The 22,512-nt window shown below is 56.5% G+C and overlaps 1 protein-coding gene across 1 annotated transcript in view; it reads right to left on the reverse strand.

Moving 5' to 3' along the window:
- DNAH1 (dynein axonemal heavy chain 1) overlaps positions 1 to 22,512 on the reverse strand; it is a 102,509-nt gene that overhangs the window by 31,654 nt on the left and 48,343 nt on the right. The window contains exons 16-37 of the mRNA XM_060204551.1: positions 22,095 to 22,177; positions 20,466 to 20,607; positions 19,540 to 19,695; positions 18,616 to 18,814; positions 18,276 to 18,529; positions 17,185 to 17,397; positions 14,341 to 14,505; positions 12,902 to 13,023; positions 12,664 to 12,769; positions 11,862 to 12,041; positions 10,608 to 10,748; positions 10,068 to 10,231; positions 9,671 to 9,784; positions 8,007 to 8,195; positions 7,667 to 7,772; positions 6,271 to 6,384; positions 5,786 to 5,935; positions 4,640 to 4,726; positions 4,289 to 4,475; positions 4,037 to 4,128; positions 3,688 to 3,842; positions 2,019 to 2,196 (exon numbers count right to left, since the gene is read on the reverse strand). Of these exons, the coding sequence (XP_060060534.1) occupies positions 2,019 to 2,196; positions 3,688 to 3,842; positions 4,037 to 4,128; positions 4,289 to 4,475; positions 4,640 to 4,726; positions 5,786 to 5,935; positions 6,271 to 6,384; positions 7,667 to 7,772; positions 8,007 to 8,195; positions 9,671 to 9,784; positions 10,068 to 10,231; positions 10,608 to 10,748; positions 11,862 to 12,041; positions 12,664 to 12,769; positions 12,902 to 13,023; positions 14,341 to 14,505; positions 17,185 to 17,397; positions 18,276 to 18,529; positions 18,616 to 18,814; positions 19,540 to 19,695; positions 20,466 to 20,607; positions 22,095 to 22,177 (3,297 nt within the window). The remainder of the gene's footprint in view (positions 1 to 2,018; positions 2,197 to 3,687; positions 3,843 to 4,036; positions 4,129 to 4,288; positions 4,476 to 4,639; positions 4,727 to 5,785; positions 5,936 to 6,270; positions 6,385 to 7,666; positions 7,773 to 8,006; positions 8,196 to 9,670; positions 9,785 to 10,067; positions 10,232 to 10,607; positions 10,749 to 11,861; positions 12,042 to 12,663; positions 12,770 to 12,901; positions 13,024 to 14,340; positions 14,506 to 17,184; positions 17,398 to 18,275; positions 18,530 to 18,615; positions 18,815 to 19,539; positions 19,696 to 20,465; positions 20,608 to 22,094; positions 22,178 to 22,512) is intronic.

Genomic DNA, 22,512 nt, shown 5'->3' on the forward strand with positions numbered 1-22,512 from the left:
GCGGGCCATGGGGTGGGGTGGGACTGGTGGGCAGAAATCTCTCAGCCTTCAGCTGAAAATGGCCCTTCCTGGAGCCCTGAGGAGGAGCCAAAGTCAGGCTTGGGGCATTTGGGGGTCCCTGGAACCCCAGAGAAACTGACGGGGGTGGGGTCAGTTACTGGCGCACATAGGACAAGGACTGGTGGTGCAGGGATCCAGGTTCGAGCCCCGGCTGCCCACCTGCGGGGGGCATGTCGCTTCACAGGCGGTGAAGCAGGTCTGCAGGTGTCTGTCTTTCTCTCTTCCTCTCTATCTTCCCCTCCCCTCTCCATTTCTCTCTGTCCTATCCAACAACATGGGAAAAATGGCCGCCAGGAGCAGTGGATTCATGGTATTGAGCCCCATGGAGGCAAGAGGGGGGGGAGGGAGAGAGAGAGAGGGAGAGAGAGAAGGAGGGGGAGAGAGAGAAGGAGGGGGAGAGGGAGAGGGAGAGAGAGAAGGAGGGGGAGAGAGAGGGAGAGGGAGAGAGAGAAGGAGGGGGAGAGAGAGAGGGAGAGAGAGAAGGAGGGGGAGAGAGAGGGAGAGAGAGAAGGAGGGGGAGAGAGAGAGGGAGAGGGAGAGAGAGAAGGAGGGGGAGAGAGAGAGGGAGAGGGAGAGAGAGAAGGAGGGGGAGAGGGAGAGGGAGAGGGAGAGAGAGAAGGAGGGGGAGAGAGAGAGGGAGAGGGAGAGAGAGAAGGAGGGGGAGAGAGAGAGAGAGGGAGAGAGAGAAGGAGGGAGAGAGAGAGAGGGAGAGGGAGAGAGAGAAGGAGGGGGAGAGAGAGGGAGAAGGAGGGGGAGAGAGAGAGGGAGAGAGAGAAGGAGAGGGAGAGAGAGGGAGAAGGAGGGGGAGAGAGAGAGGGAGAGAGAGAAGGAGGGGGAGAGAGAGAGGGAGAGAGAGAAGGAGGGGGAGAGAGAGAGGGAGAGAGAGAAGGAGGGGGAGAGAGAGGGAGAGAGAGAAGGAGGGGGAGAGAGAGAGGGAGAGGGAGAGAGAGAAGGAGGGGGAGAGAGAGAGGGAGAGAGAGAAGGAGGGGAAGAGAGAGAGGGAGAGAGAGAAGGAGGGGGAGAGAGAGGGAGAAGGAGGGGGAGAGAGAGAGGGAGAGAGAGAAGGAGAGGGAGAGAGAGGGAGAAGGAGGGGGAGAGAGAGAGGGAGAGAGAGAAGGAGGGGGAGAGAGAGGGAGAGAGAGAAGGAGGGGGAGAGAGAGGGAGAGAGAGAAGGAGGGGGAGAGAGAGAGGGAGAGGGAGAGAGAGAGGGAGAGAGAGAAGGAGGGGGAGAGAGAGGGAGAGAGAGAAGGAGGGGGAGAGAGAGAGGGAGAGAGAGAGAGGGAGAGGGAGAAGGAGGGGGAGAGAGAGGGAGAAGGAGGGGGAGAGAGAGGGAGAGAGAGAAGGAGGGGGAGAGAGAGAGGGAGAGGGAGAGAGAGAAGGAGGGGGAGAGAGAGGGAGAGAGGGAGAGAGAGGGAAAGAGAGAGAGTGTCGGCGGTAGCACAGCGGGCTAAGCGCACATGGCACAAAGCGCAAGGACCGGTGTAAGGATCCCGGTTCGAGCCCCCCGGCTCCCCACCTGCAGGGGAGTCGCTTCACAGGCGGTGAAGCAGGTCTGCAGGTGTCTGTCTTTCTCTCCCCCCTCTGTCTTCCCCTCCTCTCTCCATTTCTATCTGTCCTATCCAATAACAACAATAAAACAACAAGGGCAACAAAAGGGAATAATAATAATAATACATCTTTAAAAGAGAGAGAGAGAGGCTGATGGGAGCTATGTACACTGCTCCAGAGCCCACGCCAGAAAGAAGCCAGGAGCTCTCAGGACTTGAGAAGTCAGCTTGGGAAGCTGGGTCTCTGAAAACTGCCCATACTGACATACTGGACAGGTCCGTACCACCTGTCCCTCCGGCTCTGGTGGGGCCAGCAGAGCTAAGGGTGGGCCTGGCACCACAAAGTGCTGTCTGCTGGGGAGGAAGAGGCAAGTCATCCAAGTGGGTGGGTGGCCGGCCGGCCGGGCGCACCTCCGTGAGCTTGATGATCTCCCCGGAGCTGAGGCAAAGCTTCTTGTTGTCGTCCAGCACCGTGTTCATGTTCTCGATCCAGACGGCATCCACGGGTCCATCAAACATATACCACTTCTTGTTAGTGTCGGTGGCGATGGCTCCAGCCCGGATGAGGGAGGAGAAAATCCCATCTGTCCTGCAGCCGCCAGGAAGAAGAGGGTCAGAGAAGGAGAGGGGAGGGGAGTCGGGCTGTAGCGCAGCGGGTTAAGCGCAGGAGGCGCAAAGCACAAGGACCGGCATAAGGATCCCGGTTCGAACCCCGGCTCCCCACCTGCAGGGGAGTCGCTTCACAGGCGGTGAAGCAGGTCTGCAGGTGTCTGTCTTTCTCTCCCCCTCTCTGTCTTCCCCTCCTCTCTCCGTTTCTCTCTGTCCTATCCAACAACGATGACAACAATAATAACTACAACAATAAAACAACAAGGGCAACAAAAGGGAATAAATAAATAAAATATTTAAAAAATTAAAAAAAAATAATCTCTTTAAAAAAAAGGAGGGGGAGAAGAGGAGAGGGTCATAAGGTCAAGGGTCACAGGGGTAAGGGTCAGAGGAACATGGGCCAGGTACAGCCATCTCCCAGGGAGCTCCAGCTGCAGGATGGGCCTCTCGGCTTGGGTTTTCCCTCACTGCCATCTTTATTCAGGTGGTGGCGCACCTGGTTGAGCACACATGTTGCAGTGTGCAAGGACCCGGGTTCAAGCCCCTGGTCCCCACCTGCAGGGGGAAAGCTTCAAGCGTGGTGAAGCAGGACGATGGCTTTCTCTTTGTCTGTCTATCTCTGTCTTTCTTTCTCTCTATATATATTTCATTTTTTTAAATTTATTATTGGATCGAGACAGAGAGAAACTGAGAGGGGAGAGACAGAGAGGCAGAGAGGCAGAGAGATGCCTGCAGCCCTGCTTCACCACTCGTGAAGCTTTCCCCCTGCAGGTGGGGGCTGAACCCCGGTCCTTGTGCACTGTAATGTGTGCACTTAACTTGACGTACCACTGCCTGCCTCCTCTCTCTCCCTCTTTTTTTAAAAAATATTTTATTTATTAATGAAAGGGGTAGGAGGAGAGAGAGAGAGAACCAGACATCACTCCGGTACATGTGCTACTGGGGATCAAACTCAGGACCTCATGCTTGAGAGTCCAGTGGTTTATCTACTATGCCACCTCCTGGACCACACACTCTCTATCTTCCCCTCCCCTCTCGATTTCTGTCTCCATCTAATAATAAATAAATGAAATTAAAGATGACAACAGGATGTCAGGAAGAACTCTGTTAGAGCAAAGGATGTATATGCCTGAGGCCCCTGGTTCAATCCCCACCACCATCATAGGCCAGAGCTGAGCTGTGTGCTGTCTCTTTCTCTCCACCCTCCCCTTCTATGCTTCTGGATCCCCACCTGCAGGCGAGATCCCGGTTCAAGCCCCTGGCTCTCCACTTGCAGGGGAGTCACTTCACAGGCGGTGAAGCAGGTCTGCAGGTGTCTGTCTTTCTCTCCCCCTCTCTGTCTTCTCCTCCTCTCTCCATTTCTCTCAGCTCCTGCCTCCCTCTGGACTAGGGGAAGAAGAGCAACGGGTCTCTTGGCCCACAGAGTCCAGAGGCCTGGGAACTGTTGCTGGCGGGACTCGGGGGCACTCACCACTCGTGGGTGAGCAGGTCAAACTCCCCGTACAGCTGGCCCATCGTGATGGACTTGGGGTTGAGCACGTAGTAGCTGACGGCTTCGTACACACCGCCGCTGATGGACGGCTGCCCTTTCAGCGAGGTCATGGCTGCTGCCAGGACTCTGTAGCACTGGGGAGATGGGGAGACGGGCCACCTGGGTGAGCCTCCTGGCTTTCCAAGGGCTGCTGGCCACAGGAAGCAGGAGGGAGTCCAGGAGGTGCAGACGGGGACCGAGACTCCCGCTGAGCCGCACAACCCTCGGGCAGACACTGGGCTGGCACTGGGCTGGCACTGGGCGCCGGGCTGGGCTGGGCTCCACTCACGTTGCTCTTGCCAGAGCCCGTAGGCCCCACAAGCATGAGGCCGTGCCGCACCACCGTGGTCTCGTAGAGCTGGATGCACTTGGTCAGGAAGCCTAGGGAGACAGGCAGGTGCGTGTGGGCGTGGGCCCTGCTCCCACCACATTAGCTTGCTGCGTGCTCAGGCGTAAGGGACCCCGTGCTGTGCCCCAGGGTGACCAGAGCCCGTCCCCCCTCGGGCACCCACAGACTGTGCGGGTGGGGCCCGGGGCTCACCGTCCACGTCCTTGAGGTTGCTCTTCTCACAGGCCTTGCGGATGGCCTTGTCCAGGATGCCGTAGTCGGTTTCCTCCTCCTTGATGGTGGGGAACAGGTCAGACACGATCCCAGCGAAGAGCTTGAGGTCCTCCTGCAGGAACTTGGGCACGTTCACATCACGGATGGCTCGGAGGCAGATCAGCTCCTGCCACAGAGGCCAGGGAAGACTTGACTGTGAACCCTAATGGCTGCCCCCTGCCCCGCCCTCTGCCCCACCTCGTGTCTGCTGCTCCCGCCCCCGCCCCCCCTCCCACACAACTTTTGCTCTGGAGGCCTCCTGGGACCCCACTCCTTCTGGGCAGAGCTCACCTCGTTCATAGTGGGGTTCTCTCGCTTCAGGTTCCCGGCCGCTGAGATCACCGTTTTCACAGCCCTCATCCCAAAGTCATAGTGATCCTGAGGCCGGGTAGGGGGAAGGTGGGCAGGCAACATCCTGTTAGAGGGTTCTGCCCTCGGGACCTCTGCCTGCCGCCAGGGAGCTGGCCGTGCCTCGCCGCCCAGCCGATGGCTGAAAGGGCAGGCACCCGGGTGTCCTCGCTCGGGCTCCTCCTGCACCCACCACCTCACACCCCTGCCACCCTGTCCATCGTGTACCCGCACTGTGCTGCAAACACTTAACGTTGTGCCCTATGCTGCCAGGTCATGAGAGCTGCCTCAGGACCTGATCCCAGACCAGAACATTTCCAGGTATCTTGGGCTGGAAACTCCATGGAAGGTCAGACTTGACTCTGTCATTGTCCTTTGGGAAGGATCGATTCCCTCCCAGGAAGCCTGAGGTAAGTTACTCTAATGAGGTGGGAGGGGGGGTGGGAGCTAAAAGGACGTTTCTCAGGCTCCCCCATGCTAAAGGCAGCCGGACTCCCATATGCCTCAGTTGAGAGTGGGGTCCCCAGGAAAGGCCCATTTGGGCAACACCAGGGACTTCTCCTCAAACGATGGCAAAAGAAACAGGAAGTTTGTAGCACTTCAGCACACGACTGGCGCTCACCTCTAGCACTTATGACAGAGAGCCTGGCTGGGAGGGGAGCCAAACGGGAAAAGCTCTCCTCCAGCACAGGTGCTGGAGGTCCCAGTCATGCTTAGGTCCCAGAGCTGGGCTCAGCTTGCCTGTGGCCAGGAGACTGTCGGCCGGGGGGCAGCTGTCCTGCTCTGGCTCCACACCGCTGGTGCGCTCTGTCTGAGGCCCCCCGTACCTGCACCTGCTCCCCCGCCCAGCGCCCTGTGCACTGCACGAGCCGGGCCTGCCTCTTCGCAGCTTAGGATCCCAGTATCTCAGTGAGAAGTAAGGTTGCAGTTTGAATCTTGGGTGGGGGGTGCTTCTTAGAGGAGTCATGATGATAACACCTGAAAAGCACCTAGCACAGTGCCTGTCTGGGCGGACAGGGACTGCAGATTCACTCTGCGGGATGGGGGCAACTGGTGGGACAGAGACCCTAGAAGCTGGCTGGGCCTCACCTGTGAGCTGAGTTGCTCAGAAGACAGCTTGAAGGTGGTTGTGATCTTCTTGGCCAGCACATTGGCTTCATTGAAGCCAAAGGAGTAGAGGGAGATCTCGGCGATCATGGCGTAGTCTGGAACCATCATGGCCACCGGCCGGAAGAGCGCCTGGAGCCCAAGATGGAGGTGTGAAGGGGAGGCAGGGCCAGCCTCCCCAAGCACTCCCTGTCTGCCCACCAAGCCCTCAAGGCCACTCACCTCCTGCACCATGAGATCACACTCTCTGGGCCTTCCCTCCATCCCTCTTTCCACCCACTGGAAGAAATCCAGCCTGACCCAAGCCTGCAACTTCTCCCAAACCCTTAGGACAAGCCTGGGGCCCCTTTGCCTGGCTGGGGCTGGGCCTGCGGTGGGGACTGCTGGCCGCTGAGCTCCGAGTCTTGTGTGAGAGCTCTAGCAGCTCGGAGCCCGGCGTAGCTCCACGTCTCCAAGACGGAACTTGCCTTCAGGTTGTCGGGTAGCTCTGTGCGGCCGGCATACCCGGGGTTCATGGTGATGAACACTGCGCAGGACGGCACGAGCGGAATCTCCACGCCCTCAAACATGAAGCGTTCCACCTGTGCAGGGAGGGTGCTGGCTCACCGGCAGAAAAAACCTGGTCAGCCCAGACTGGAGCCTTGATCGTGGGCCAGACTAGGACTCCCAGCAGCACCCAGGGGCCTGCTCCCCATGCTTCCCTTGCCCAGTTCCGGAGGCCAGCTTTCCCGGGATGAGGCGAGTTCAGCTCTGGCTTGGAACCAGGGCCCTACTGTGGTGGGACAGGGGCACCTCCTGGCCATTCTGAACAAGGTTAGAAGACAAATAGCCGGGCTTCCCATAAGGGCCAGGGACACCCACACACACACAAGCCACTGCTGCTGGGCCTGGAGACTACGCAGTGGGCTAAGGTTGCGGGGCTCCCTGGCTGGCTACAATATCTCCCCAAGACAACTCTGTAAAGGTGGAAGGGGAATAGGTGGTGGTGCACCTGGTTAAGCTCACATATTACCAGGCACGAGGACAAGGGTTTGAGCCCCTGGCTCCCCACCTGCAGGGGGTCTGCTTCACAAGCAACAGGTCTGCAAGGTGTCTGTCTTTCTATCTATCTTCCCCTCCTCTCTCAATTTCTTTCTGTCCTATCTAATAAAAAATAGGAGAAATAAAAGAAGGGTGGGGTGGGGCAGGGGGGCCAGGCGGTAGCATAGTGGGTTAAGTGCACATGGAGTGAAGCGCAGGGACTGGTGCAAAGATCCTGGTTTGAGCCCCGGCTCCCCACCTGCGGGGGCGGGGGTTCACTTCACAGGCGGTGAAGCAGGTCTGCAGGTGTCTATCTTTCTCTCCCCCTCTCTGTCTTCTCCTCCCCTCTCAGTTTCTCTCTGTCCTATCCAATAGTAGCAACAGCAAAAACAGCAAAAAAAATGGACTGGCCACCATAGTGCAGGCACCGAACCCTGATGATAACCCTGGAGACAAATAAATAAATAAACAAACAGTGGTCGGGGAGGTGGCATAATGGATAAAGCATTAAACTTTCCAGCGTGAGGTTCTGAGTTCAATCCCTAGCAGCAGCGTGATGTCTGGTTCTTTCTCTCTCCTCCTATCTTCATGGATAAATAATTTTAAAAAATTTTTCTTTTATTTATAAAATAAAAATATCAACAAGACCATAGGAGAAGAGGGATATCTTTAAAAATAAATCAATAAAGGTGGATGGGGGAAATGCTCAGACACCCCCCTCCCCCTTCCCCACACATACCATGAGGTGAGAAAGATGGGGGTCAGGGCAGGATAGCGCCTGGCTATTCACCTGGTGGTGAGGGCATGGTGGGTATATCTGGAGTGGAGTCCCCAGAGGCTCACCCGCTGTTGCTGTGCTTTCTGGATGGTGGTGATCTGCTGTGCTACCACAGAAAGCACCTCGATGTCAATGCGATTGAACTCGTCAAAGCAGGCCCAGGCGCCAGCACTGAGTCAAGTGGGAAAACTGGGGGTCAAGAGTCTAGATCCCACCTGCCGCTCTGGCTGTGCTGAGGAGGAAGCCCCCAGCAGCAGCCTCTGGCAGCTCAGGAGAAACCCCATAGCTTACCCCAGGCCCACCAGAGGCCTGGACTTGGACTTTTGGTCTACCCCCTTCCCTTCTGGCCCCGAGAACACAGCCTTCCCCCTCCCTGTCCTGTGCTGCCCTCACACCCAACCTTACCTGGCCAGGCCTTTGAAGAACTTGCCCATGGCCATGAAGTCGAGCTGGTCAGAGCAGTTGAACACGACAGTCTGGATGGCCAAAGCCTTGCCCAGGTCTTTGGTCGTCTCAGTTTTCCCTGTGCCGGCTGGGCCAGCCGGGGCGCCTCCAAACTTGAGGTGCAGCGCCCCAGTCAGAGTCAGGTAGCACCTGCAGGAGAGAGAGAGAGAGAGAGAGAGAGACCATGGGCCACAGGCACCAGGAGACAGAGTCTCCCCCACCCGCGGGTGGGAAGGTCATGCCTCTCCCTCCTTTCAGGGTCCCAGGGATGCCCGGTGAGGGCTGTCAGACTTGGGACTGGAGTTCTTGGTCACTTGTGTAGTGCCCCCCACTCCCCGGCCCTGCAGAGTTCTGCTCAGGGACAGAGATGATCAGCCTATGGCCGCACTCCATTTTCCTTTCTCAAAACCCAACCGCTGCTAAATACAGACAGTAGGGAGACGGGACTGCTTGCTGCAGAAGAGAACTGTTTGAAGCACAGGGATTAGAACAGCATATAAAGTGTTGGAATCTCACACATGAGGTCCCAACTTTGACCACTAGCACTGATGCTCTGGTTCTCTCTCTCTTTGCCTCCAGGGTTATCGCTGGGACTTGGTACAGGAACTATGAATCCTGGCGGCCATTTTTTCCCCCACTGTAATGGATAGGACAGAGAGAAATTGAGAAAGGAGGGAGAGACAGAGAGGGAGAGAGAAAGATAGACACCTGCAGACCTGCTTCACACAACTGCAGGTGGGGAACCGGGGCCCGAACCCAGATCTTTGTGTGAGTCCTTGCACTTTCTACTATGTGTACTTAACCAGATACCCAACCACTCAGCCCCCCCCCCACCTCCCTTTCTCACTAATAAATAAATAATTAAAACTTAAAAAAATAAATTAAAAATAGATCCTTAAAACACTGAAAAGAATGGGGGCCAGGCGGTAGTGCAGTGGGTTAAGCAAACATGGCGCAAAACGCAAGGACCAGCATAGGGATCCTGGTTTGAGCCCCCAGCTCCCCACCTGCAGGGGAGTCGCTTCACAGGCGGTGAAGCAGGTCTGCAGGTGTCTGTCTTTCTCTCCCCCTCTCTGTCTTCCGTTTCTCTCTCCATTTCTCTCTGTCCTATCCAACAATAATGATGATAAACAACAAAGGCAACAAAAAGAGGGGGAAATGGCCCCTAGGAGCGATGTATTTGTAGCGCAGGCACCGAGCCCCAGCAATAAACTTGGAGGCAAAATAAAATAAAGTAAAATAAAATAAAGACATTGAAAAGAAATAAATAACAGTAGTAGAGAAGTGAGCCCTTTCTGAAGGGTCTCTTCAGTTCTCCTGTCAGGACAACTCTGGCATGTTGGGAGACTCTGGCCACGCACAGCAGCGGAGCCCACACTCAGGGGCCGCTTTCTGCATGTCACACACATGCTCAGAACTTCCTACATCGGTTCATCAAACACCTGCAACCACCCCAGGTGTGGGGCACAGAGCTGTGGAAGCACACGGGGGTTGAGCCACCTGCCCAGTGTCACTTGGCCTGTGGAGGGGCTGAACTGGTCTTGAACTTCGAGTCTGTCCCTGGGTCCTCGGGGCCGGAGGGAGGGTCCCGGCGTGGTGGGGCATGGGTGGGGGGCAGCCCTCACCTGTCGGTGAGGGGGGTGATCACCAGCCGCCCGCTGTTGCCGAGGTATTCGTAGCCGTAGATGAACTCGGCGTTCACGGCCCGGATGTACAGGTTGCCGTTTGTCCAGTAGTACCTGGCGTTGTGGGGAGACAGGCTCCTTGGGCCATGGGGATCTCCGGGCCATCGGGCAGGGCATGCGGTCAAGGGGAAGGGGTTCTTCTGCTTTTTGGTTTTCTTTCTTTCTTTTTTTTTTTTTGAGGGGAGGGATGAGACCATCAGGGAACACCCCTTCCCAAGTTTTCCCAGGGCCTCAAGGGCTGGGACCCATCTATTGTTGATCCAGCCTGTCCTGGCCCTCCTCCTGGGGTGGCACTGATCCTGGGGGAGATGGGGTGTGGGGGCCCCTGAGCCCTCACCTCAGCTGGGAGATCCACTCGAAGTCATTCACACTGACCACCTCCTCCTTGACCAGCTTGCTCACCACGTCCTTGGCGTGCACCTCGATGACAATCAGCGCTGACAGCACTGCCCGTTGCATGCGGGACAGCTTCCCTCGGACCAGCGCCACCAGGTCACTGAGCTGCAGGAGTGTGTGTGGGGGGGTGGGGGGTGGGAGTGGCAGGGGTACCGTCAGGGACTGGCACAGTCAATCGCAAACAAATGGGGAGGAGCTGGAGGCAGGAGTGAGTTGGGAGCAGGTGAACTGATTGAGCAGTGGCTCCTTCAGAGGCCACCAGGGGACCCCCCACACACACACTTGGTCTTGAGCTTTCTCAGACCCCTGGTCCTCCTCCGAGTGGTGGCTGGTCCGGGGATGCTCACTTCGGGGGTGCCTGACCTAGGTTCAACTCCAGGCCCCTTCCAGAACCAACACACCTCCTAAAGGGACTGGGGTCTCCTAGAATATGGACAGTGTGCAGGGGGGGGGGAGCAGGTGGCAAGCCCCTGATACCCACCTGCTGGGCAAGCTGAGGGAACAGCTTGTTGCTGAGGTTACCAGCCTCCAGGGCCTCTGCCACTTCCATGGTCCAGTAGGTCTGGCATCCGGCGATGGTCACCTGGCCGGGCCAGCTTAGAACCCACTCGGTCCTGGGCATCTGGGGAGATGATACAGGCAGGGTGACCCAGGCAGCTTCCAGCCCTGGCCCTCTTTTCTACTTAAATGCCATCTGTGTTTCAGTCTTTCAAACTCCAGGCTCAAGTTATTAATTCTCCCTCCAGACGGTGAAGCTGGAGCAGGTGGTGGCACACCTTGTTAAGCACTCACATTACAGTGTTCAAGGGTCCGTGTTCAAGCCCTTGATCCCCACCTGCAGCGGGCAAAGCTTTACAAGTGGTGAAGCAAGGCTGCAGGTGTCTCTCTCTCCCTCTATCTCCCCCTCCCTTCTCAATTGCTCTCTGTGTCTATCCAACAAATTGTTTTTATCCAATAAATAAAAATATATTTAAAAAAACAAAAAAACAGAGAAGCAATTATGTTACAGGCCTGGGGGGAGTAGGTAGGGGTTTGGGGAGGGTGAGCCCAACCTCAGCAGAGGAGACCTTGAAGCTGAGGGGTAGCATCCCAGAACTGAGGAACACACAGTCCTGGGTTCAAATCTCTTTTGCTTTTGCCTGTGGATCTCATACTCCAGGAGCAAAAAAAAAAAGTTCTTTTCTTTTTCATTGCTCAGGACTGACTTTTCATTCAGCCAGAGAAAGATGCTACAGCACTAGAACTTCCCGCTCCAATGCCACAGATGCTCCCGTGTGACTCCAGGGTCAGGTGTGTGACCTGACCCTGGAGTCAGGTGTGTGACCGGTGGGGCAGGCACATACCCCACGAGCTGTCTCTCTAGCCCCAAGAGGCCCTTCTGAGCTGACGGTCAGAGGAGGCTCAGCGCCAGGCCAGCTCTGGTCATGGGGCCGAGAGACGTGAGGGCAAGTGAAGCCCCAGCCAGGAGCAGGCACACGGTGAGTGTTGGGGAAACACAGGGAAACACAGCGACAGCTGATGCTGGGAACAAATGTCATGTTCTGGAGAGCGTTTTTTGTCTTGGGTTTCCAATTCTTCCCCGAGTTGAGTCTCCAAGACCCCCTTCCCTCAAAGGCCCCCTGGCTGACTGACTTTGGGGTATAGACAGACGGTGAGGCAGACAGTCCCACTCGCACAGTGGAGCAGAGAGGCCGGCCAGGCTGTGGGGGGTGGAGGGGGGGTGCGTGTCGCTCACCGTGGGGTAGGCCTTGATGGCCCTCTCGATGATGTCCCGCACGCTGGTCTTCATGCTGCGCTCCACCTCCTTCAGCCAGTCCTCCACGTTGCTGGATGGGTAGATGGAGAAGGACAGCTGCACCTCCTCGCCCTCCGCCGAGTACATGTGTGTGATCTCTAGGTCTTCCTGGAACAGCAGCTGTGGGGACAGAGGCAGAGCGAGCGTGAGTGGGGGTGACCTGGGTGTGCTCACAGGCCCTGACCGCCAGAACCCCATGCTTGGCCTTGGAGTCAGGGTGCCAAGAGCCATGCCAACCCCCACAGCTTCCACGCTCCTGGCATCGCACAAGGCACAGCGCTCACCCACCGCACTATACACCGGCCTTATGATCCCCAACTCCACCTGCTTCTCATCTCCCAGCCCCTACCTGTCGCTGGACAACGCCTGCCCCTCTGCAGAGAGTTAGCCTCAGAGGTCTGGAGGCCTGCCCCCCCACACACACACACCTGCTTTTGAGGGCGGGCAGGCAGGAGGGGCCCAGCCCACCTGTGGAAATGGCCTAGCCCACCCTGTGTGCCCCCCTCCTACGCGGGGCCCTGAGGATGAAGCTAATGAAGACTGTGGTATTGGGAGGTCAGGGCTCCTCTAGAAGCACTGGGAGCTCTGTAGCTGACCCTCCTCCCACAGGCTCCACGAGTATCTCCAGGGGCCCACGTTCTCCCTGGCCACCTCAGTTGGGCCTGAGGTGAGACGGAAGGGCTGGCCTTCTCGGGAAAGTGCCTCCACACTCCTGGCCCTGAAGCCCAAGCCGGGCACCCACCCGGGCGATGTTTTCGAAACACTTGCGCAGGTGAGGCTGCACGGCCGTGGGGTCCTTCGTCTGGGATAAGATCTCAAGCAGCTCGTCGTCCGACAGGAAGTAGAATCTGCCGGGGAAGTGGGGGTTGGGTGTGGGTGACATAGGCCCTGGGACCCAGTCCGTCCTGGCTGACACTTGAGGGACAACACCCCAGCTCATGGTCAAGGGGTGACGGGGGGGGGGGGCAGGTGGTGCCCACCTGGGGAAGGCGCTTCTCTTGGTCTCCAGGTACTCGCTGAGACCCTTCTGCACCATGTCCAGCAGCTTGTTGCAATCCCGCAGGCTGTCCAGCAGCCTCTGGTCGGAGCACACGTTGATCACCTGCACAGCCCAGGCCACGGGGAAAGAGGACGGAAGGAAGCATGACCTAACTGAGACGCCGGCCAGAGACCCTCAGTGGGGCCTTGGAAAGAAAGGAGGGAGGTGGGAAAAACGGCTCTGAGATGGACCACTCCTGTCAGTCCCACTGAAAAGTCTCTGGTCAAGACAGGCCAAGGAGGGCTGGAGAGACAGCATAGCGGTTCTGCAAAAGACTTTCATGCCTGAGGCTCTGAGGCCCTCGGCGCCACCATACGCCATAGCTGAGCCTTTCTCTGGTGTCTCTTTCTCGTTAAAAATAAATAATAAAGTATTTTGGGGACTGGGTGGTGGCGCACGTTATAATGCACAAGGACCCAGGTTTGCGCCCCCGGTCTCCCCCTGCAGGGGGAAAGCTTCACAAGTGGTAGTGAAGCAGGGTTAGGGAGCCAGGTGGTGGTGCACCCAGCTCAGCGCACTTTGTACTAAGTGCAAGGACACATGTGAGGATCCCGGTTCGAGCCCCCGGCTCCCCACCTGCAGGGGAGTCGCTTCACAGGCAATGAAGCAGGTCTGCAGGTGTCTGTCTTTCTCTCCTCCCTCTCTGTCTCCCCCTCCTCTCTCCATTTCTCTGTCTTGTCCAATAAAAAAGTATAAAAAAGAAATGTGAAGCAGATGTCTGTCTCTCTTCCTCTCTGTCTCCCCTTTCCCTCATGATTTCTGACTGTTTCTACCCAATAAATAAAGATAATAAAAAATTAGGAGGTCGGGTGGTAGCTCAACGGGTTAAGCACACATGGTGCAAAGCGCAAGGACCGGCTCCCCACCTGCAGGGGAGTCACTTCACAAGCGGTGAAGCAGGTCTGCAGGTGTCTGTCTTTCTCTCTGTCTTTCCCTCCTCTCTCCATTTCTCTCTGTCCTATCCAACAACAACGACAACGATAACAACAATAATTATAACCACAACAATGATAAAACAACAAGGGCAACACAAGGGAAAAAATAGCCTTCAGGAGCAGTGGATTTGTGGTACACACAGAGCCCCAGTGACAACCCTAGAGGTAAAAAAAAAAAAGATAATAAAAAAGTAAATAAATGAGGTGTCTGAATTTGCTGCAGGACTTAACAGGGCATCGAAAGGGCTCAGCTGGACTGCAAATCTCCCACAAAAAGCCATCCTGCTGTATCTCTAAAGGTCATCTCTCAAGACTGGCAGTGGCAGTCAGCGGATGCAGGAAGAGACCCAAGCCTCGGACACGTCCTCCAGTCAGAAGTCTCCTGGCAAGGTGGCCAGGATGTGGGTGGCCCCAGCAGCCCGCCCTTGCCCCCATGCAAGCTCGCCTCCCGGTTCTCGTAGACATTCTTCATGATCTTCCTCCAGATCCGCTCCATAGTCTGGTAGCGCTTGCTCTCCACGGGCAGCTGCCGGTTGATGTCCTCGGAGCTGAAGATGGGCTCTAGGTAGAGCCAGGACCTCTGGCAGTTCAGCCACTCCTCCAGCACTTCCTGGGCAACAGACAGGCCAACTGTCAAGGCATGGGGTCCTTGGCCTAGGGGGTTTCACCCAGCCTACTGAGAACTGAGCACTAGAGCCAGTATCCATGAGGAAAGTGACAGATGGCGCCATCAACCACAGTACTCCAGGGACCAAAGAGGCTATGCAGAAAACTGCTCTCCAAAGCATGCCCCCTGCCCATAGGAGACTCCAGCCTTCAACAAGTCCAGTGAGTCACTCTTGCCTACCCAAGAGCAACACCCAAACCTGCAGACATTGAAGTCCCATAACACAGAGCTCTGTGCGTGGAAAAGCAGGCTTGTCTATGAACCCAGAGGCTTCTGAGGACACGAGCTTGGGTTCCCTAAAATAACCTTCCAGAACGTCAGTTTGAGAGTGAAGCGTCTTCAAAAGAAACCACTTCTCCCTCTGCCTCCAAATATCCCTTTCTGGAGTTATCTCTTGTCTTTGCCTTTCCATACTGACTCATTCAATTCTTTTGTTCATTCACTCACTCACTCATTCACTCACTCACTTATCTATCATCTGCCTCATGAGATGTGTGCCAGGCTCATGTGGGCACCGGAGGAAACAGAGGAGCACAGGATGTTGTTCTTGTGCCTGGGGAGCCCGCAGTCTGCAAACAGTGGTCCTGCCTGAGTCACCAAGTGCCCAGCATATGCTCTGGGTTCTGTAAGAGGCACCAACCAAGGGCTTCTGAGGTACTTCCGGATGCTAAGCCTCAGAGGAGATGGAAGGTGGGGGTGAGAGCCTACGTGGAGGGGAGGATGTGAGCAAAGGATGAAGCTACTAGCACAAGCATCTTTGGGGATTCAAGGGATGGACAGACAGACAGACAGACAATTGCTCCACTCTTGGCTTTGGGACTGGCTGCGAGGAAAAGGCAGTCAGCTCCCACTGGCAGTCTGGGCCCTTGTCCGGTCTTCCAGGGCTCTGCAGACAGCCCCTCCTTCTGGCCTGAGTGTCCTGAAGATACACAGTCCCAGACCCCTGGCTCTGTCACCTGAGTCAGCTCCCCATGGATGAGACAGGAATGTCAGGCTCAGTGCAGAGTGGCTGAGGACACTGAGGAGCCTTGAGACCTCATAGAGATAGCCCAGCCCACAGATGTTCTCACCAGTGTGCCTTGGAACCCCACCTCCCAAGAGCCCTACCCAACTAGGGAAAGGTAGAAACAGTCTGGGAGCCCTGTCCAGTGGAGAGGCAATTATAGAAGCCAGAACTCCCACCTTCTGCACCCTAAAATTGAATTTTGATCCATACTACCAGTGGGAAAGAAATGGTAGTGGGAACATGACCAGCGGACTTAGGATTCCAACTCCATCAGGAACAGCAAAGAGGAAGAAAAAGGGGAGGGACATTTGGATGTAGTAATAGGTGTAGGAGTGACTTGGAAAGGAAGAAAAGATGGGATCTTAGAAAATGGGTAAAAATAGGGAGTTGGGTGGTAGCGCAGTGGGTTAAGTGCAGGTGGCACAAAGCGCAAGGACCGGCACAAGGATTCCAGTTCAAGCCCCCGGCTCCCCACCTGCAGGGGAGTCACTTCACAGGCGGTGAAGCAGGTCTGCCGGTGTCTGTCTTTCTCTCCCCCTCTCTGTCTTCCCCTCCTCTCTCCATTTCTCTCTGTCCTATCCAACAACGGCATCAATAACAACAACAGTAATAACTACAACAATAAAACAACAAGGGCAACAAAAGGGAATAAATAATAAAAGAAAGATAGGTAAATAATATATAAATATAGGCAGATAATTATAGAGATGATAGTTAACCCATATCAGCAACCTTCGGAGAACTGCTGTAGCTTCCAGTGGAGGGACTGGGGATTCAGAGGCCTGGTGGTGGGGACGGTACGGAGTTGTACCGCTGTTATCTAGTAATTTTATAAATCAATATTAAATCGCTAATAAAAAAAAGTAAAGAGAGGGAGTCGGGCGGTAGCGCAGCGGGTTAAGCGCGGGTGGCGCAAAGCGCAAGGACCGGCGTTAAGGATCCCGTTCGAGCCCCCGGCTCCCCACCTGCAGGGAGGTCGCTTCATAGGTGGTGAAGCAGGTCTGCAGGTGTCTGTCTGTCTCTCCCCTTCTCTGCTTTCCCTTCCTCTCTCCATTTCTCTCTGTCCTATCCAACAACAACACCAATAATAACAATAAAACAAGGGCCACAAAAGGGAATGAATTAAAAAATTAAATTAAATTACATCCAAGAGAGAGAGTGAGTGAGCCCAGCTGAGACAGTTCCAGAACCAGGGGCCTCATCCTAAGCACAGGTAGCCCCTTGGGGGCCTGCTGGCAGTTGCCACACCCTCCCTCTGCATGAGAAGCTGGAGTGGGGAGCCAGGAGTATGGCTGGGCCAGGTTCCCCCACTTCAAGCCCCACCTGGACACCACAGAGTGTCCTAGGGAATAGGATCCCTTGAGGAGGAGGGGTGGTGAGAAAGAAGGGAGGAGGTGGGGGGGGGCGGGGTGTACATAGCATAAAGTTTATGCAGAGAGATCATTCCGGAGCCTCCAAAGTCTCAGGTTCAATTCCCCGCACCACCAGCAGCCAGAACTGACTAGTGATCTGAGAAGAGAAGGAAGGAAGGAAGGAAGGAAGGAAGGAAGGAAGGAAGGAAGGAAGGGAGGAAGGAAGGGTTTGATGAGAGCAGGAGGACGACGGGGGAGGGGCACCTGGGTCAGCTTCAGCTTGCTCTCCCAAGTGTTGATACGCTGCTCGAAGGGCTTCTTGTAGGGCGAGAAGGACATGCTCTGGGTCATGACGATGTGGTCGTCCAGCAGCTGTGAGGCCTCATCTGGGCTCTTGAGGATGTAAGTCTCCGTCTCCTTGTAGGGTAGCACGTTGAACAGAATGGTTGACCACTCTTTTTCCATTTTGTCCAGCGCCTGGTATGGGGGGCAGGGGAACGGGGACAGGTCAAGGCTGGGTGCCCAGGCAAGGGCTGGTCGACAGGGAAGCAGGGAAGAGCAGGTCCTGCCAGCTGTCACCTCCCCTCGGCACCTTCTAGCAGGTGCTCTGCTGCCATGGCTAACACATCCCCTCTGGATGCTTGTCCAAGTTCAAGGTTGACTGACTCACCCAGCTGATGCTTTCTTACAGTGGACACCTGCATCTGTGGCAGGGGGCGGGGGGGCAGCAGAGGTGCAGGTTGGGGAGCTCTGGCTCCAGTCCTAACTGGCTTCAGGTCAGTTGCTGAACCTCTTTGAGCTTCAGTGTGCTCATATCCCCCCCCCTTTTTTTTTGCCTCCAGGGTTATCTCTGGGGCTCAGTACCAGCACTGTGAATCAACTGCTCCTGGTGGCCATTTTTTTCCATTTTATTGGATAAGACAGAGAGAAATTGAGAGGGGAGGGGCAGACAGGCAGGAAGAGAGAAAGATAGCTGCAGACCTGCTTCACCGCTTGTGAAGCATCCCCCCTACAGGTGGGGAGCCAGGGGCTTGAACCCGGATCCTTGAGTGGGTCCTTGCACTTAGTACTATGTGCTTAATCAGGTGCACCACTGCTGGGCCCCTAACGTGAGCTCATTTCTTAGGTGGAGGCGATGCTCTCAGCTTCTTCTGGGGGAGGCAGGGAGGAACTTCACAGGAGGAGCTGAGTGGTGACAGGATGGAGGGCACTGTGCCGGGACCTCATGTAGGGTATGAACTCAGGTAACAGAACGCTCAGCCCCTGGGCCCAGGAGCGGCCACCCTCCCATGCTGTCGGGCCTGGGTGGGGCCAGCAGCTGGGTCTGCCCTGAGCAGCAGGCAGCGGCTCCCCACCTGCTCGATGGCATACTCCTTGCCGGCCACCTCGGCCACCTTGCTGATGCTCTCGATGTGGTCCTGCAGGTTCATCTCCAGGCAGCGGGAGAAGGTCAGGTTGGCCTTGGGCCTGACATTGATGTTGATTTCGTTGGACAGAATCTCCCAGTGGCGGTTCCGCATGCCGGGGTTACGCAGCCCCTGGATCAGGGGGATGTAGGGCTTGAACTCCTCAATGCGTGCCCGGATGTCTAAGGCCACCTCCTGGCAGGCTGGGGGCGGGACGGGTGTGTGGATGAGAGAGGCTGCCAGCTGGCCAAGTCGGAGAGGGAGGGGGCTGGCTGGCGGGGCTGCCTACCTGGGATGTCTTTGAACTGCTTCACACACTTATGCATGGTCTTGAAAGACTCGATGACGTTCTTCTCCAGCTGCTCGGCGTCGATGGCTGACAGAGGGTCGTTCATCCAGCTCTCAGACCAGCGCAGCCAGTCGGAGGCCGTGGTCCAGAGGTCCAGGTAAGGCTGGAAATCTTTCACCATCTTGGAGAGCTTGTCGTACTGCAGGGGCAGAAGAGCCAGGGCGGTCCAGGTGTCTCCACACTGCTCCTTCCAGAGCCAGTGCCACTGCCCCTGGCTGCTGTCCCTGCTTTGGCCCCCATGGAACCTGTCCTGGCCTTCTCCCTTCTTCCTGTCCCTGCAAGTTTGGGCTCTGAACGGGCTGAGCAAGCACAGGCCCTCATCAGCCCCTCTACGGGAAGCTACAGCAGCTCTCCTAAGGTTGCAGATATGGGTTATTATTTCTACAACTATCTGCCTATATTTGTATATTATCTACCACCCCCCCCCTTTTTTTTTTTTAACCAGAGCACTGCTCAGCTCTGGCTTATGGTAGTGTGGGGGACTGAACCTGGGACTTTGGAGCCTCAGACATGAGAGCCTCTTTACATAACCATTATGCTATCTACCCTCTGCCCTGTTTACCCTTTTTTTTTTTTTAAGGTCCCATCTTTTCTTCTTTTATTTGTCTGGCTCCAGAGAGATTATTTCTTGGCAGACTGCTCTGTCCTGCCCACCCCCTACCCCCAATGCCGAGGCCTTGCCCCTTGACTGTTGGACTCTGCTGCGACTGCCAATGCCATGCATGGGCTCTTCTTCAGCCTTGGAGTGGGGGTGGCACCTCAGGGGCCAACACAGTGATGGGCAGAGAGGGCACTGCAGGGGCCTGCACTGGTGACCAGGGTGGGGGTGGAGATGGGGTGGGGGCTCCTCAGAAGGGGGCCTACATTGGTGACGGGCAGGCCGAAGATGCGCTCGCGGTTGTTGTACAGCATGGCCAGCTGCTGGCAGTCCTTCAGCTGCTTCTTGACGCGTCGCACCTCGTTGGCAATTTCGTGTGCCCGAGAGATCTCCACGTGAGTGGAGAAGCCAGCCACCACCAGCTGCGGGCCAAGCAGCAAGGGGTCAGAGGCCGGGTGCTGCTCCGCCTGTACCCACAGGTCCCCCACACGCCCAGGGCGCCACATCTGGCTGCCATGCATTTGGCTCTCTAAGAGTGAGCGGGTTCCCCACCTGCCACAGGCAGGCTGCCCTCCTGCCGGTGACGTGATAAGGTCAAAGCGACATCCGGTGCCCTGAACCGGGGCCTGGAGGACACAACAGAGCTGGGGGGAAGGGGGTGTCTGTTTGGGAGGCCCCGTGCCAGCATTCCAGCTCACTCATCTACCAACACATCTGTCAGGCATTGCCATGGCACCTCCTGGATGCAAGAGTGAAGCTGGGCCTGGAGAACTGTGCGCACACGTGCACGTGTGTGCTTGCCTGTGTGCGTACAAGTGCACGTGTGCGTGCATGTCTGTGTACATGCACGTGCATGTGTGTGCCTGTGTGCGTACACTTGCATGTGTGCGTGTGTGTCTGTATGCATGTGTGCGCATGCGTGTCTGTGTACATTCATGTGTGTCTGTGTACTTGCATGTGTGGGTACGTGTCTGTATGCATGTGTGCACATGTGTATCTGTGTACATTCATGTGTCTGTATACTTACATGTGTGTGCTCATGTGCTTGCCTGTGCGTGTGTGCGTGTGTCTGTGTACAGCACATGCATGGGTGTGCGTACACGTGCACGTGTGCACGCTTGTCTGTGTATGTACACGTGTGCACGCAGTAAGAAGTGAGTTCTACTGGAGCACCCCGCCAGCCCAGCCCCACCTGCAGCCCTTCCAGCTTCTCCTGGAAGTTGTTCTGGTCCATGATCTGGATTTTGCGGAACTTCTCCTCTTCTTCGAGGTGCTGATGCCGCACCAACTCCATCTGCCCCAGGATCTTGGAAGGCCAGTTGCTGGCGGCCCATCTGGATGGGGCAAGGGGGGAAGGGGCAGGGGATGGGTTGAGTAGCGCAGCTAAAAAACAACAGGCTGGGCCGGCCAGGCAGGCACATCCGGGGAGCGGAGCACATGGGCTTCCTGTCAGAGCTGTGCGACCCGGGAAGCAGCAGCGAGCGGGGAGAGAGCCGAAGCCCACCTGTCATGTGGGTCTGCCTGGGGCTGTGGTCAGAGTCCCAAGTGATGCAAAATCCTGTGCTAGACTGGGGGTCGGGGGTTCCTCCCAAAGGAGGTTTTCCATTTGCTTTTATATGGTGCTGGGGATCAGACCCAGGGCCTCATGTTTGACTCTACTTCTTCCTTCCTTCCTTCCTTTTTTTTTTTTTTTTTTTTTTTGCCTCCTGGGGTATTGCTGGGGCTCACTGCCTGCACCAGGAATGCACTGCTCCTGGAGGCCATTCTCCCCTCCCCCATTTTATTGCCATTGTTGTTGGATAGGACAGAGAGAAATGGAGAGAGGAGGGGAAGACAGGGGGGGGGGAGAGAAAGACACCTGCAGACCTGCTTCACCGATTGTGAAGTGACCCCCCTGCAGGTGGGGAGCCGGGGACTCGAACCAGGATCCTTACACCGGTCGCTGCGCTTTGCGCCATGTGCTTTTAACCCTCTGAGCTATTGACTGCCCCCTTGACTCTACTTCTGAGCCATCTTTCAGTTCCCAGATCAGGGGACCCTCAGCTCCAAAGAGGTAACGCTAACAGCTTCCAGCCTGCATTTCTTTGGGGGTCAAGCCCAACCGTCAGGCCTGTTCTTTCACACCAGGCCAACTCCCCTCCCTGAGTGAGCTGGTGAGTCCCCACATGGGGGCTCTGCAGGGTGCAGGGATTCAGCCTGCAGCTAACTGAGGTAGACCCGTTGTCAACATCAGGATGCTCTACACAGCCTGGGCCTTGGGGTTCCTGGGAGGAGCCCACCCCACCCCTACTGCCCCAGAGAGAGTGCCAGCCTCCTCCAGCTCCGTCTGTCCTGACATGCCCTTAGTCTGTGAGGCCAAGCAGGCAAGGGGAACTCTGGGGCTGCTGCTAAGGTTGTCTGAGCCTGCATCCAGATCACACTTGAACTGAGTGGGAATAAGTGTTCCTCCCAGGACTGCCACCAGGCTGGGCTTTCTTCTCTCAGCGCCCCAAAAAGAGTCCAGAAGGTGCCCATGGTAAGCAAGAGATCCTAGGCCTGGGGTGAACGTGTGTGTGTGTGTGTGTGTGTGTGTGTGTATTAGTACCAGGACAGGGTAGAGGATGGACATGAAGGGTCGGCGGAACAGTGTCCTCAGACCAAGAAAACCAAATTATGCCTCCCTGACCCACCAGCCACCTGGCCCTGGCCCCAGCCCGAGTGGAACCCTGGTTCCTGGCATGCTGGCACAGCACTTCTGGTGTAACCACCCAGCTTGCTGCAACCAGGATGTACGAGCCCCTGTAGCTCAGCCAGCTCACGGGGGGACCGAACTCCCACTCACTTGTCATTGAAGTCATCTGTGCTGAGGTTGTAGAAGAATTCATCCATGACCTGGTAGTCATCCATGACCTTTGCGATCCGCTCCTGTGATCATGGGAAGGCACGTGTGCCGGGGGGGGGGAGGGGAGAGCCCTGGGGCAGGGGGCCCCAGAGTGATTGGGTGCTAGGGAGAGCCTGCTGTCTTCCAGAGAAGGGGGGGGCAAGGGTATAGGAGGAGACACAGGGGCACAAGGCTGGCTCTGGGGTCAGGGTGCCAAGGGCCGGGCTGCCATGCCCCCTCCCCACACACAGCTTCTGCCTCCTGGCCTCACAGAGGTCGTGGTTCTCACCCTTCACTACACACCGGCCTCCTGACCCCCAACCCCACCCGGCCCTGCCCTCCCAGCCCCTACCTGTCCCCAGATGTCGTATGCTTTACA

The sequence above is a fragment of the Erinaceus europaeus genome, chromosome 12 (genome assembly GCF_950295315.1).
Source record: "Erinaceus europaeus chromosome 12, mEriEur2.1, whole genome shotgun sequence".
Lineage (NCBI taxonomy): Eukaryota > Metazoa > Chordata > Mammalia > Eulipotyphla > Erinaceidae > Erinaceus > Erinaceus europaeus.